Here is a 16,769-nt window from a genome sequence, read left to right as displayed (position 1 = left end):
ACAGACCTGTTTGCTATGGTGTTTACATTTTGTTATCTATCTATCTATCTATCTATCTATCTATCTATCTATCTATCTATCTATCTATCTGTGGGTGCCACTCAGTTGCTCCTGCTCATCATCTTTTGTTCCACATGGGGGCGCTGTAACATAGTAATGATGTATGAGCAGGTCCACCTGACTGCCCCCCCAGTTTTGCTGTCTCTGTGGAAACACTGTCCTTCATGATGTCGTGTCTGTTCTGTATGTATAATACATTCTGTTTTCCATTCCAGAAATAGGATCTCCAAATCCAAATTCAGGTTAGTACATTACATACCGTTTGAAGGCAAGGCTGCCTTCCTTGCCTCTCTTCACATATATGTGTGTGTGTGTTTGTTGTGTTTTGATGCCAGTGTTGTGTTTTGATCATCACGGTTGCCCTCTAATCAGTGGCTGCATATCCATTAACAAGTTCAGAGTTATTCAGCCTTGTTTGCTATAGATGCTGAAAGAATTCAGAGCAGCAGAATTTCCTAACACTGCCAGTGAGAAGCACACATAGTTGTTATGTTTCCTGAAAGTGCATTTAGTGAATACTGAAAGGATATTTATCCCAGCTGCTAAGAATGGCAGGTTGAAGAATCAGGTTGCACATACTTTGAATTCTAAATTTTTTATATTATATTCTTCTCTCTGTCCTTGTATTTGCAGTCGATATTCACGTCGGTGGAATCGGTTATGTCGGCGCAAGTGCCGCGCAGCAGTGAAGTCGAATGTGTTCTACTGGCTGGTGATTTTCCTGGTATTTTTGAACACACTTACCATTGCCTCAGAGCACCACAAGCAGCCAGACTGGCTCACCAATGTACAAGGTACTCAAGACAACAATACTGTACACATTTTAAAATACTGTAATTATTGAAATATAAAACAATGCTGCTCTGAGTGGTCAAATATTTGTAATAATGTATGCTTGATATACTGTACTGTAATTAGTTTAATTCCCTTTTATTGGCAGTGCTAGTTTTATGTCTCCCATGTCTCGTATCACTCTGCAGCAGGGATGGGCAACTTCGGTCCTGGAGGGCCACTGTCCTGCAGAGTTTTGCTCCAACCCTGAAAAAAAAAAAGACTCACCTACCTGTCAGAGATTGTATATTATAGGGAGATGAGAGCATATTATGTCTATTGATGAGAGGGTCTGTACCATTGGAGAAAGCGTAACGGCTAACTTAATCATGTGCGGCACCTCTCAGCCTATCGTGTAATGGCGATGACATCAGTCGTAACATACCCTAGTCTGCCTTCTCTTAAAAAAATACATTTTTATCAAGCTAAAATCTATATATAGTTCCCAACAAAAGTATTTTTTAGTATAAAACATGCTGAAGATTAGCAAACAGGCTGTCGATTAATTAAATGATTAGCTATTTCCCCACAAAAGCTGTTTAATCAGCATAGTGAAGCCTCTCATCCATTGACATCCATTCAAAAAACAGCCTCTGGTATCCTTCCCTGCGTACCGCCAGAGGCGGAGCGTTAGCATTAGCCGTTACACTTTTTTGGCTAAAGGTTGCAGGCTTGCCTTCCAGTGGCTTTGCTACATGTAGCTTTATGACCTTGATTAGCTCATTCAGGTGTGCTTTATTAGGGTTGGAGATAAAACTCTGCAGGAAAGTAGCCCTCCAGGACCGAAGTTGCCCATCTCTGCTCTACAGTCTCTCAGAGCTCAGCGGTGACCATCTAATCTCATAAAACCCTCTCATAAAATGTTGTTATGTGATTGATCTCAGAGCCTTGGTTTGGTCTATCTATACTGAAAAATGATTTGAAATGTCTATAGACAAAATGAAAAATACTTGGCCGACCAAGACTGCTCTGTTAATAAAGCTTCATTACTGTAGATATTTCAATAAATAACACAATGTTGATTCTGTGTAACGTCACACTATACTTGTTTTTTCGGATCCACTCAATGTACACTACTGTTCAAAGATTTTTTCAGATGTTTTTGATATAAGTCTCTTACACTCACCAAGGCTGCATTTATTTATATATATCAAAAATACAATAAATTACAATTAAAAATTACAATTAAAAATAACTGTTTTCTGTTTGAATATATTTTAAAATGTAATTTATTCTTGTGATGGCAAAGCTGAATTTTCAGCATCACTACTTCAGTCTTCAGTGTCACATGATCCATCAGAAATCATTTTAATATGCTGATTTGCTGCTCAAGAAACATTTCTTATTATTATCAATGTTGAAAACAGTTGTGCTGCTTAATATTTTTGTGAAAAACCATGATACATTTCTTTGATGTATAGAAAGTTCCAAAGAACATTTGAATTATAAATCTTTTGTAATATTATAAATGCCTTTAATGTAATTTTTGATCAACTTAATGAGTCTTTGCTTAATAAAAGTATTATTTCTTTTTTTTTTTTTTAATGACTGACAGCAAACTTTTGAATCTGTATAAATCTTAAAGTGAATGGATGTGTTGTTTATGTGCCTACAGACATCGCCAATAAGGTGTTGCTGGCTCTTTTTACCGGTGAGATGCTGCTGAAGATGTACAGCCTGGGCCTACAGGCATATTTCGTCTCCCTTTTTAACCGCTTCGACAGTTTTGTGGTGTGCGGTGGGATTCTGGAGACCATCCTGGTGGAGACCAAGATCATGTCACCCCTCGGCATCTCTGTGCTGCGCTGCGTACGTCTGCTCCGCATCTTCAAGATCACCAGGTATGTGTTCTAGACACGTGTGTGTGTGTTTTTTGTTAGTTGTGGTGTGTGACTTTGTATTAATTCTGACTGTCCATTCTCAGGTACTGGAACTCTCTCAGTAATCTGGTGGCATCTCTGCTGAACTCAGTGCGTTCGATTGCATCCCTGCTTCTGCTGCTCTTCCTGTTCATCATCATCTTCAGTCTGCTCGGAATGCAGCTCTTTGGTGGCAAGTTCAACTTCGATGAGACACGCCGCAGCACCTTTGATAATTTCCCCCAGTCTCTCCTCACCGTCTTTCAGGTTCTGTCACAGTCTGAATCATAGCACACACTTTCAATTCAAGTCTTTAAACAGGACCCATGTTTGACATGAATTTATTTTGTGATTGTAGATTTTGACCGGTGAGGACTGGAACTCTGTGATGTATGATGGCATCATGGCGTATGGAGGGCCCTCCTTTCCTGGCATGCTCGTCTGCATTTATTTCATCATCCTCTTCATCTGTGGAAACTGTATCCTAAAAAACACCTGTTTAACACAACATGATGTGTCGGTTGCATAAACTGCTAAGGCTAGTCTTTCAAGTTAGTCATCCTATCTTTTTTCTTTAAGACTGTTCATAACTTTTTAACGTCAGTTACATAAAAATATCGTAAATTGGTCTAATTTGATACCGAAAAGTAAGACTGATTGCCCCTAACTAACTGCAAGTTGCTCGTACTAGTTCTTAAAACACAGACTTAACATAATGGCTATGTGTATGCATCTGACATGATGTTTCTAATATTACAGGGATCGTTAAAAAAGGATCCTTTAAAAGTCTTATAAATTATTAAATTAGATTCTTAAAATTTAAGGCCATAAAAAGCCTTAAAAAGTCTTATTTTTACTTATGAGAGATCTTAAATTTTAGATGACACTTAGACATATCTAAATTATTTACCAAATTAAAACTGTCTAATTAGCGTACATATTATTTTTATTATTCTTTCTTTGTGGATTTGCTTGTTCATGTGACAATATTACATCACACTAAATCTAATTATTATCAACAACTTTGAAAATATCGAGATATAATTTTTTTGTCAGTATTGCACACCCCTATTGTACAGAATTGATTTTTATTTCTTCAAAAGTCTTAAATGTGTCTTTAAAAAATGTGCAGCAACTCTGTATTATAAAACTGATAGTTCGGTTCCTGGACGTTCCTGAACTCTAAACAGACATCCTCCTAAATGTCTTCTTGGCCATTGCCGTGGACAACCTGGCAGACGCCGAGAGTCTGACATCAGCACAGAAAGAGGAAGAGGAGGAGAAAGAGAGGAAGAAACTGGCCAGGTTCAGTGACTTACACTTGACATGAGTGCAATGCTTTGAGATGGTCTAAAGGGCCTATAAAACCTTCCTATGAGGATTTCCTGTCTCCCGCCTAATGAGCTCATTAAGGCTGTATCGGTTATGACTTCATTAGTTTAACATTGAGGAAATTAAGTATCATTTTACAGAAGTGTTTTCGCCCCTCTGAAGAGCTGTAAATACAGGTGCTTAGTGGGACCATAAAGCTGCACATGCACACATTTATGACGTGATTACTGTCTTACAGAACGGCTAGTCCCGAGAAGCGCCAGGAATCTGAGAAACCACCTCTGGAGGATGAAAAGAAAGAGGAAAAGATTGAACTAAAATCCATCACCTCTGATGGAGAGACACCAACTGCCACCAAGGTCACTAGCAAGAGGCCACATACTGTAGAAACACAGATTAAAGCAATAATAGGAATATAGTGCATAATAGAGTGGCAACAAAAACAAGTAAAAAACACTAATGTTCAAATTATTGTTTGTAATAACCAATAGTCCCAGTAGTACCCAGTAGTGCATTTATATTGTTTCTGAATATTAAGCTAAGTAAAGGAGAAAATAAATTGACAATAAATCTGAATGCATTGTCTATTGTGGAGAAAAAAATTACATACAGACCACACAAATACGCAGGCATTTACATTTAGATGCGCAGGGACTTTCTCGAAAATTTTAGAAAAGTATCTATTATTAAGATAATTCTAATAATTGTCTAATTAAGCTTTTTGGGATTAATTCACATTTTCCAGTAATTTGGGCCAAGAAATATTAGAATTAGTAATAATTTTAAATATAATTATATTACTCTAATTAAATTATTATCTCTAAATATTCATTTTATAATAATATGATAACATTTTTTAAAATAGTTTTTTTATTGTTTGCTTCTCTGAATTTAGATCAACATAGATGAGTACACAGGGGAGGAGAACGAGGAGAAGAATCCATATCCTGTGAACGATTTCCCAGGTGTGTTAAAAGAAAGTGTTAAAAAAATATATATATTTTTAAAAAACTGAGGAAACTGTCAGAAGTAATTCCACAGAAGAGCCCAGGCCTGTTTTTATTCAGCTCTGGGAGCACTCTATGTGAACTGTTTTTCAGTTGAGAAAAGATCTCCTTCTCTTTGCTGTTGATTTCCCCCAAGTTCACTACATTTTCCGGCCCATGTCACCTTCAGATGACATGGGTCATCTACAGTGATGCAAAGACGTCTATGGAGCTGTTGAGGGATGAAGTGTCTGATGCAGTTAATCGAATTTTTTCCAAAAATTCTCTTTTGTTTGTTCTTTTTAGCAGGAGAGGAGGATGAGGAAGAGCCAGAGATGCCAGTAGGTCCTCGTCCACGTCCACTCTCTGACATTCAGCTGAAGGAGAAAGCCGTCCCCATGCCAGAAGCCAGAGCTTTCTTTATTTTCAGCCCCAGTAACAAGTATGGAAAGCACATATACACACCTATAGACCTTGATTTTCACATCTGTTGAGTCCACATTTAAAAATGTCTCTCAAACCCATTTCCCCCACCCCCTCTTTCTCTCTTCTGTAGGTTCAGGGTTTTGTGTCATAAGATTGTAAACCACAACATCTTCACCAATTTAATCCTGTTCTTTATACTGCTGAGCAGTATTTCACTGGCAGCGGAGGACCCAGTGAACAATGACTCATTCAGGAATCGGGTACACACAAACACACTGACATGTACATCATATTTGTAGCGCTGCTGTTATGGAGCTTTGATAGGTGCGTGTCTCTCTTTTTCTCTGCTAGATTCTAGGCTATGCAGATTACGTGTTTACAGGAATCTTCACCATAGAGATCATATTAAAGGTAAATTTACATTTAAAGGTAAATGTGTCCCAGTTCATTTCATGGTAATAATATCTTTCCTACTATAACCTTCTCATGAGTTTCTTTCATACTCATCTAATTCCTCGCTGTCTCTCCATTTGTCTGCTTTTCCTCTCAGATGACAGCGTATGGAGCGTTCCTACATAAGGGTTCATTTTGTCGAAATTATTTTAATATTTTGGATCTGGTGGTGGTCAGTGTGTCTCTGATCTCCTCTGGAATTCAGTAAGTACCTTTTTCCAAACTAACTGACAAACTAACCAGTACTACTGCTTCTCATGTCACAAATAACCTATCCAATGCAACCCTTTTTAATACCAATGTCCAATCAAATGCTATTCAGTTCATGTCCCGCCAATCCAGTGCTGTTATTGTTAACAAAAACTGAAACTATTAGAAATCTTTTTACCATTGTTTTTTTTTTTTTTTTTTTTTTTGCTTTTTACTATTAAAAATCAAGTTTTTTGGTAATTGAAATAAAGCTTAAATTAAATAAAATATAAATAATAAATGGAAAAACTTTCGCTATTTTGAATTTTCCTAAAAAAACTACTTTTTCTAACTCCTCTTAGAGCGTTGCTCACGAAAAATTGAACCAGATCAAAGACAAAACTATTGATTAGTCAAAATGTTCTCGAATAACGCGTGAACAAATTCGACAAAGAGTACACTAAAATGGATGTGAAGCTAGGCCTATATCTCCGCAACACTTTATATTCAGACCAAACTTGGTGTGTGTTATGACAACCATGACCTGAGGGTACATGCACAGTGCCACCTAGTGGTCAGGAGGTATGAAAAAAATGGTTATTTTTGCTTATAACTTCTGAATGGTTTGGCCAAAAATTACAAAACTAGTCTGTTTAGATTTGGTGTAGCATGTCGAGTCGAACGATACCCAATTTTCCAATATTGGCTATTTTGGGTGTCCGCCATTTTGAATATTGTTGTAAAATGCTATATATTTTTAATGAACGCATTGGCGTATCGTTACAGAACTCAGTAAGTGTCATCAGCACCATGCCCTGAAGGCACTCAAAAAGTTTGAGTTGAGACAGCGTCACCTTGTGGTCAAAAATTATAATAGAATTTTTAAATGTTGCCTTGGCAACTAATAAAATTATAAATAATCTATAATCTATAAATTGAAGTACTAAAATAAAAACTGAAATAAAAATAACTTAAACTAAAATTAAAATGAAAACTGAAAATATAAACATGAATGCTAATTAATAATTTTAATAAATACTATAATAGTATCCAAATAATATTAAAATAAAACTGGGCCAATAAAGATGTCTGTTCCGAATTGCTGGCACTAAAATAATTAGCATCCTGCAACAACATTAAATTGAAGACTGAATCTCGACACTGTTGCTCACTTTCTCTCTCTCTTTTTTTCCCCTCTCTGGGCGAGAGGATGTATATGTTTAAATACATGTATATTTTTATTTTAATTATAATAAAACAAAACTTTTGACTGCATTAATGCGGTTAATCTATACATTTAAAATGGTCATATCCATTGTAATTAAGATTAATATGGAGTTGTACAGGGGAATCTTACCTCCCCTGTTGTCCATGGGCATCTGCATCTCTCTATAGTGTTGTGCGTAGGTCACATGATCAGTAATTAGTCAGTGTGATTGGTGGTGCTGAACTGTGCTGTGATTCACAGGTCAAGTGCCATTAATGTAGTGAAGATTCTCAGAGTGCTGAGGGTATTAAGGCCCCTGAGAGCAATCAACAGAGCCAAGGGCCTCAAAGTGAGTCGCTCTCTCTTCTATTCACAGAAAGTTCACACAAAAAACTGTTCAGATGACTCTGACCTGTACTCTCCATATATTGTGATGAATGTGATGAACATTTATTTTATCTGAGAGCTTTGTTTGCGTCCACAGCATGTGGTCCAGTGTGTGTTTGTAGCCATCCGCACCATTGGGAATATCGTCATCGTCACCTCTTTGCTGCAGTTCATGTTTGCCTGTATTGGTGTTCAACTCTTCAAGGCAAGTTCTGCTGTCTCTCAACACATACTTCGGTAACAGAGCGAACAGTTACATTATTGCTAAAAATCTATTTCTCTATAGAGAAAATGAATGGGATTTTCAATTCTGGAACCCAGCTGTTGCATTGTATGTGCTGTTGGCACATCAGTCCATGTGTGTGAACTAATGTTTGTTTTCTAGGGCAAATTCTTCTACTGCACAGACACCTCTAAACAGACACAGGCCGAGTGCAGGTAACGTCCTGTGTCTTTACAAAGCTTATAATACATTTATAGTAAAAAAAAAAAACAGCTTAAAGCTAATTCATATGTATATGCGTGCACTGTGTGTGTGTTTGTGTTACAGGGGGTCATACATATTGTACAAGGATGGGAATGTTGGGAAGCCAGAGAAAGCTCTGCGTTCATGGGAGAATAGTGACTTCAACTTTGATGATGTCCTGCAGGGCATGATGGCTCTGTTTGCTGTGTCCACTTTTGAGGGTTGGCCAGCGTACGAATCACAAACACACGCACACTTACTCACATGCTCATAGACATATTTCACAAACATATATATCAGATAAATGCAGCCTTGGAATATATATATATATATATTCACCAAGGCTGCATTTATTTGATCAAAATTACAGTAAAACAGTAATATTGTAAAATATAATTACAATTTAAAATAAGTGTTTTCTATTTTAATATATTTAAAATGTATTTTCATATAATTATTCAAGTAAACATTCAGTAACACAGAAATAAATTGAAAACAGTGATTCAAGACACTGACAGGAAGTTCTCTGTCCTCCCACAGGCTCCTCTACAGAGCCATTGACTCCCATACAGAGGATGTTGGGCCAATCTACAACTACCGTGTGGTCATCTCTATATTCTTCATCATCTACATCATCATCATCGCCTTCTTCATGATGAACATATTTGTAGGTTTCGTCATTGTGACATTTCAGGAGCAGGGAGAGCAAGAGTACAAAAACTGTGAGCTGGACAAGAACCAGGTAGACTGATGCCAATAAATCGAAATGAATGTTTTGGATGATGGTTGAAATTTATAGTATTTCTCCAGGAATACAGAAAGTGTTACTGATCATATGTCTGTGTGTTTCTGTGTGTGTGTACAGCGTCAGTGTGTGGAATATGCCCTGAAGGCTCGTCCCCTGCGCAGGTACATCCCCAAGAACCCGTATCAGTACAAGGTTTGGTACGTGGTGAACTCCACCTACTTTGAGTACCTGATGTTCACCCTCATTCTTCTCAACACCATTTGCCTGGCCATGCAGGTCAGTATGCTCAGGAACCGAACTAATACATACAGACAAATACACAAATCCTTAACTTTTTGATAAATTTATTTGTTTGCAGCATCATGGTCAATCTCAGTCCTTCAACAAAGCCATGAATATCCTCAATATGTTGTTCACCGGCCTCTTCACTGTGGAAATGATCCTCAAACTCATCGCCTTCAAACCCAGGGTACGCCCTCACACATACACTGCATGTTTTTAAGCATTACTGTATATGAGCAGAGCCAAAAAGTTTTAATTATCCAGCGAATATAGATTTATTATTAGGCTTTTGTGTCCATGAAATACTCAAAATTAAGTCTTTAAAATTATTTTTTTTAAATATCAGATTTGAGATGATTAGACTATGAGCTATTCTTAATATAGTTGTCCCAGCATGCATTGTATAGTACTTTATTATCAGTGCTTTTGTGTTCTTTTGCTGTGCCATTTAATAACCAATTTTTGCAGCTGTCCTCCAGGCTAGATGTTTTTTGTTCATTTGCTTATGTTTTTATTTTTTGCTTTGTTTTGTTTTGTTTTGTTTTATAAAAATGCACAGTTTACAGTGGATAACACTCTGCTTATCATTAGAAATGTCACATTTCACTTATTTACCCTATATGGCTATTACTATAATCACTAGCTTTGCCTCAGATGAGGACTGAGATGAATGTAACGTAAAATGATAGTCTCTCTCACGCTCTTCTTCAGAAATGAGTTACATCGCCTGCCTTAAGAAATAGACAGCCAGTAATTCCATCAGTTAGTGTTTAAAGAGTTTTATTTCTTGCATAACTTGGCAGCCATTTCCAGTCCATTAAAGGTTTTCCTGCTCTATTAAGCACAAATCAGATATTGTAAAGATGGTGTCAGTAGAGATGCCATCCGCTCAGAATTACTCACAGGAAGAAGCAGACGTGCTCTCAGAATTCCTCTAGCGTTCTGAAAGCCATTTTTCCCAGTAAACAAGAGCATCAACACAATTCAAAGAGCATTTTCCTGTGGAAATGGATATATTTAATCAGTCCTGAAAGTCTAGCTGAGCTGATTTTGTTGTGCTGAATGGTGATTGGCTAACGAGCATTTGGGATGTTGACTGTGCTCATGCATCATGGGTACGGGCAGCGCTAGTTATGGTCAATTCTGCCTCTCTAACTGCCCTCTCTCACCCCTCACCCCCACCTTCCCCTCGTCCTGTGTAGGGTTACTTTAGTGACCCCTGGAATGTTTTTGACTTCCTCATCGTAATTGGCAGCATTATAGACGTCATTCTGAGTGAGATCAACGTAAGTACATCGCCACCTCTTTCTCTCTCTCTCTTTCTCTCTCTCTTTCTTTTCCCACCTCTTTTTCTCTCTTTTGCTCTCCTGTCCATCTCTGCTGTCTTTCATTCCCCTGTGCTTCTTGCCATTCTCTGCTCCTGCTGTCTCCTCCAACTCTTCATTTCCTGTTCCAATGGCAAGATGGCTGCTGTGGCAGGTCGCCCTCTGGTGGTGAGAGGTTTATTTAGGGCACCCGCGCAAGAAAAAAAAAAAAAAAAAACGGTTCGAACAGGAGCGTTTTTCAGTAGGCCAGTGAAAGAGAGAGAGCGAAAGTTTGTGTTCATCCTCCAGGCCGTGATGTATGTTTTTTTGTTGCTGTAACTAACAGTCACACCTGAACTAACCCAGGAGTCCCGGCCATTCTTTTCAGGGTGGTTTTGATGGATGTTGTGGAGCATGACAGGTCCCAGGTCATCATGGGATTCTCTGATTTCGTTTTCTGATTTCTTCACACCCGTCATTTGATTTTATGATTTTTTTCCTCATGTCTTCTGTGAGTTAAATGTTCATGTGTAACTGTTTTCTTCCTTATTTTCTCCTCTCTCCTTTTCTTTTTCATTTTCTTTTTTCCGTCCAGCATTATTTTGTTGATGCATGGAACACGTTTGATGCCCTTATTGTAGTGGGTAGTGTTGTTGATATAGCCATCACAGAGGTTAACGTAAGTAATCTCTCTCTCTCAATCTGCCTGCCTGCACCCCATAACCCTCCCACACTAACAAAGATGGAGTTGCTTTAACCCTCCACCCGCACACATAGGCATGAATGACCTTGTATAGCTCTCAGGGTGATATATTCTGGCTGCACAATCAATATAGACTGATAAATTGTTTTGACAATCAGTTACATTAAGATGGATGGTCAGTCTTATCAACGTTGCCCTTAAGTCAATAAATGCTGATAAATGTTTCTTCACTGTTGAATCAATTCATAAACCTTCAAACTCATTTTGACAGAAGAGCCCAGATTATACTCATTTCCCCCTCCATATTGGTATTAATTTCAATGTTTTACATCCACTTTCATAGTTTAGTATTCACTTTTCTTCATTTATATTGTCAACCAATTTAGATCTGGTACATCCTTGTTTTATATGTGTAAACAGCAAAAATGCATATGAGGTCAAATCATCTGAAAATCATCACTTGTAAAATGTAGCAAATATTAATTTTATTAATGTTGTTTAAATCTGATGCCTGTCAAAATATTGCATCTGTGCATTATGCTTGCCGTGAAAATGCATCTTTTTATATCTGTAGTTAATATAACTCAGATAGCACTTTATCTTTGCCCCTATGTTTTTATTTACAAGTACACTACTGTTCAAAAGTTTGATTTGGTACTCAAGAAACATTTCTCATTAATATCATGTGCTGCTTAATATTAATAAATTGTGATCTTTTTTTTTCATGATTCTTTGATCAATTGAACGTTCAAAAAAAAGCATTTATTTGAAATAGAAATCTTTTGTAACTTTACAGATGCCTTTACTGTCACTTTTAACCAATTTAATGTATCCTTGTTGAACTGTTAAAGTACTACTGACCCCAAACCTTTACTAGTGGTTTAATCTGTTACTATTTATTAGAAAAAGTTATGAAAACATGTCCTCCATCTTCTGAGAATATGAAGCTACATAAATATGCTTTAAGGTATGTGTTGATTTTAAGATTTGGGCTCTCTGATCAAAAAGCGTTAATGAAGGTCATTTATGATTGACAGCAGTTGTGCCGGAGATATACCCCCTGTTTTGCTATACACATCCATTTCAGCACTGACTGGGTTTGATTTGGTTGGAGTTTTCTCTTCATACCGCATCTGATTTGATATAAAGGCATGACTTTTGTCCCAGCATTGTGTTTGGATTGTTTGGTTCCCCCTCCCCCTTATTTTTCTTTGAGAAAACTCTGAGCACTTTTTTCTCATGCTTCATTAACCTGTTAATTAATCTGATTAGTGATCTGAAATGAAACTGATGAATCCGTGCTGATAGCCAGTCCCTCCTCTCAGTGCTATAAGGAGATTAGAGTGAAACCGGACGACTCTGTTCTCCCTTAGAAAAGCGTTAATGTAACCCCTCCTCCCCCTGAGGCCGCTCTGCTCCTCTCAGTGCTTTGTCCTCCCTGCCTGTTGGAGGCGCTGTCTGATTCGCGCTGTCTGATTGGACAGAAGCGGGGGGTGGAGAGATGGGAGTGTTTGCCAGCTCTGTCTTGCTGACGATGCCACATTGCATCCTTCTCTATGAATGCCTCTTCTTTTCTGTCTCTCTGTTCTGCATTTTTCTCCCCTTTTTCAGTGTTTTTTTCTTCTGTCTCTTCTCTCTTTCTTCTTTGGTACACTTGTACACCCGCACAGCATTCTGGGTAGGCCTGCTCCCTGTGTCATTAGCTGTTGGCTGACTGATATGACCACAATCACTGAACTTAATTGCCTAAAACACATTTCAGAAAACTCCTATTGACCAACGAGGGAATCTCATTAAATGTCCTGATCGTATTTTACCCCAAAATTAAAAAAAAGAAAGAAATAGTAATGTTATAAATAGAGAAAGTTCATTTTTATTTACAATAAGCAGAAATTAAGTGCAACACATACCACATCCAATTTATGTTTACATTAAATATTCAATTCTTTATTTAGAATGAATAAATAAATGTAAAGTTAACCATTATTATTATTATTTATTGAGGGAAGTGGGTTTAAATGTGCATAAATTTAATACAACATGCATCATGCAAATACCACTATGATTTGTGTTTACATTAAATATTAAATTGATTATTTAAAATAAATAGATCGAAAAGTGGTTATTTTGACTGATTGACTGATTGATTGATTGGCTGTCTTTGTCTTATGTAAAATGTAGTTTCTTGATTTGTTTTAATTGAAAATATGAAATATGAACAAGAAATTTATTTTCGTGAGATTCACCTAACAACTGAAGTTATCGCTGAGTGTCAGCCAACTGATGGGCATGACTGTAACCTCCAGGGGGCAGCGTTTACCAGTGTGTGCCAAATCTTTATACTTGTGCAATGTGAGATAATATCTGTGATATGGAGCAGTCCTCTGAAAGTGGTTCTGTGTGGAGATTTTATCATGGTAACTGTCTCACAGATGCACATTTGGAACAAGTTATACTGTTGACCCAGTTCTGTAATGTGTGTGCTACATGCATGGTTGGGGTTGCCAGATCCTCTGCAGTTCTACCGCAACAACATTATTTAAACAATCTAGTTGTCATTGCCACTAAAAGCATGAAAATATAAAGAGACATTTCAGCCTATCGTGGCACTGCAGAGGATTTAGAAATCAGTTTCTCTGCATGTAGAAATTCAACACACACCTACATACAGTCACACATACAGTCACACACTGCAACACACACACACACACACCGTGATAGAGCTTCTGAGAGATTCTTGACTCGGATTGTGAGAGATGTCAAATCTGTGCATGTGTCTGCGTGTGTCACCTACCCATCCTCCAGTCTACGGCTGCAGAACAGCGTATGGCTCCTCCTCACACGGACCATGTGCTGTAGCGCCCTCAGCTGGCAGAAAGACAGATGTGCTATGAGGCGTCCCTCCTGCAAAAGACCCAACAGATATTCGCCAAACCACACTGATGGACACTTTTCACACACATTTTCCCACACACACACTCACACAGGTGTACAGTGGGTGGTTGGCGCTGCTATAGCTTTCATCTGTCTGTCTTTCTTTAAAGCCAGCTGACCCCTCCTCCTCTCCCCCCTCCTCTGTGGTAAGACCAATGGTACGGACCAACGGTAACCAAAACCCCACCTCTCATTCCACCCCGCCACCTTGTCGACCTGTCCATCACCACCTGTCATTCACCACGTGACTTCGGCATGAACGCACGTGTTCTCTCTCATCACTGTGGCATTGGGCAGGCACGTGTATATGCTGGTAGTGTGTCCATTGCCTCGACCTCTCCCCTCCCCTAGGCTGCGATGCCTGTCATTGGCGCGCTGTAGTCACATGGTCATCGCTCTCTCTGTGTGTGGTCCAGTGTCGGCCTCTGCTGGTCAGCTCTGATGTGACAGTTCACCATCTGTGTGGCAGAGCTCTGAAATAAGCTGGGGGCTTGTGAAAAGATGATTTCCTGTGCGATGTCTACATGCATGAAGCTTTTTCTCAGTTTTGCTTGGTTTGTGTAATGTGTTTTTACAGGTTATGTGTGTGCAGATGTAGATATTAGACATTTAAAGGTGCACTGAGTCATTTTTTTATGTTGTGCTTATACTGACACCTAATGGTGTGGATGCAGAGTCATATCAAAGCAAAATTTTACTGATGCCATTGAAGAAATGCGCTATTTGTAGTCAGGCAAATATCAAGTATTTATTTTAAGTTAAAGTATCAGATAACAGGGGTCTTGTCAAGAATCGGCTGGTCATGTGATTTCACAGAGGCAGGAAATACAAATTCTATGAGGTCACCCTCTTAATGTAAAATAAAACCACTTTTTAGGTGACTGATATGGCTTTATTCTATATAGCTGATGATTTTTAACAAATTTATAAAACTACAGTTCATTTCTATTTGTAAAGCTATTTTAATGGGGAAAAAACAACTGAGTGCACCTTTAAAACAGAGAGCAGCAATTTTATGTACTGTAGATACTTAGATACCATAGAAGTAAAAGGTCAAATTTTAAAGAAAGGTGAACAAATGACTATGCCCATTTCCGCCACATAAGAAAAAAAACATCAATCACGTAAAGCGGAATTATGACATAAAAAGTTATATTAGACACAAAAAGACATAGTAAGTCTTTATGAGATAAAATGTCAAAATTGTGATGTATTAAGTCAAAATTATGAGACAGTCAAAAGTTTGACTTTTGTCAATGTTGATCATAATTATGACTTTTTCATAATTTCAATGTTATATGTCATACGTATAACTTAGTATTTCATAATTTTGGCTTTTTTGTCATAATTATAACTCTTTATGTCATAATTAAGATTTACCAAAGCATGATTTGTTTTTTTTTTCTTTCTTATGTGGTGGAAATGGGCTTCCTTATATGACAAATAAAGGATGAGTTAAATGTTGCGCCTGTGGTTTAGTGTCTGTGTTCTAATATCACCTGTGAATATGTTATGTTTCCTTGTCAGGTTAGTGCTGTAGGGTATGTATTATATTAGATTAGCTGGAAAGATTATTACTTCAAGGGTGTTGTGTATCGTGGTGGACATCTATAAATGCTTTGCATCCATTTTGAAAATTGTCATTTTTTCATAAAGCCACCAGACATCCTCTGTGTCTCTGTAGTTTGCTCTTGGTGGAAGTGTTTAACATGCTGTAGTAGACATATTAACTTTGTGTGTGTGTGTCACCTTGAATTGTTCTTGGTGGTGTACAGATGGTGTATATGTATGTGTGTGCCTCCCCATGAACATACATATGTTTGTGTCTGTCATGCTGAAAAAGGGCCTCCAAAGCACTGAAGATAACGCCAGGATCTCAATCACGTTCTTTCGACTGTTCCGAGTGATGAGGCTGGTGAAGCTCTTGTCTCGGGGAGAGGGCATTCGGACGCTACTCTGGACCTTCATTAAATCCTTTCAGGTGAGAAGAATGAATGTGTAACTGTACTGTGGTCCAGACTTCATGTCCAAAGTCAAGCTTTGCAAGCAATTAAACACCTGCAGACACTAATAACAGTCTAACAAACAAGTTTGTCTTATTACATGGCTACACTGGAGGCAAGCAGCATGTTGTGACAATAAAACTTGATTGTTCGCATTATAATCAACAAAGTTGTCTACACTGCATGCACCTCGTCGACTGACATTCCGTTCTTGTTTTTGACCAATTGCACAACTACCTTTGCCGCTTTATTATACTTTGAAATAAAATGATAAAATGTGTACTATACCATTCAAAAGTTTGGGGTCAGTAAGATTTTTTTAAAAGAAATAAAGACTTTTATTCAGCAAGGACACATTAAATTGATCAAAAGTTACAGTAAAGACATTTATTATGTTACAAAATATTTCTATTTCAAATAAATGCTGTTCTTTTGAACTTTCCATTCATTAAAAAATCCTGAAAAACATGTATCGCGGTTTCCACAAAACAATTAAGCAGCACAAATGTTTTCAGCATTGATAATAAGAAGAAATGTTTCTTAAGCACCAAATCATCATCTTAGAATGATTTCTGAAGGATCATGTGACACCAAAGACT

At 37.7% G+C, this 16,769-nt stretch overlaps 1 protein-coding gene across 1 annotated transcript in view; it reads left to right on the top strand.

Annotated features, from left to right (window-relative positions):
* The window catches only part of cacna1c (calcium channel, voltage-dependent, L type, alpha 1C subunit), a 155,299-nt gene that overhangs the window by 116,132 nt on the left and 22,398 nt on the right, over positions 1-16,769 (top strand). The window contains 23 exon segments of the mRNA XM_051892297.1: positions 276-302; positions 694-854; positions 2,507-2,732; positions 2,816-3,017; positions 3,109-3,229; positions 3,941-4,055; positions 4,321-4,441; positions 4,978-5,047; positions 5,378-5,510; positions 5,625-5,754; positions 5,846-5,905; positions 6,045-6,151; positions 7,605-7,692; positions 7,828-7,935; positions 8,116-8,168; positions 8,281-8,427; positions 8,737-8,938; positions 9,062-9,220; positions 9,303-9,413; positions 10,429-10,512; positions 11,126-11,209; positions 14,278-14,325; positions 16,011-16,148. Coding sequence (XP_051748257.1) covers positions 276-302; positions 694-854; positions 2,507-2,732; positions 2,816-3,017; positions 3,109-3,229; positions 3,941-4,055; positions 4,321-4,441; positions 4,978-5,047; positions 5,378-5,510; positions 5,625-5,754; positions 5,846-5,905; positions 6,045-6,151; positions 7,605-7,692; positions 7,828-7,935; positions 8,116-8,168; positions 8,281-8,427; positions 8,737-8,938; positions 9,062-9,220; positions 9,303-9,413; positions 10,429-10,512; positions 11,126-11,209; positions 14,278-14,325; positions 16,011-16,148 — 2,695 coding nt within the window.

This window comes from Ctenopharyngodon idella, chromosome 4, assembly GCF_019924925.1.
Source record: "Ctenopharyngodon idella isolate HZGC_01 chromosome 4, HZGC01, whole genome shotgun sequence".
NCBI classification, from domain to species: Eukaryota; Metazoa; Chordata; class Actinopteri; order Cypriniformes; family Xenocyprididae; genus Ctenopharyngodon; species Ctenopharyngodon idella.
The sequence above is the reverse complement of the archived record's forward strand: the minus strand, read 5'-3'. Positions and strand labels throughout refer to the sequence as shown.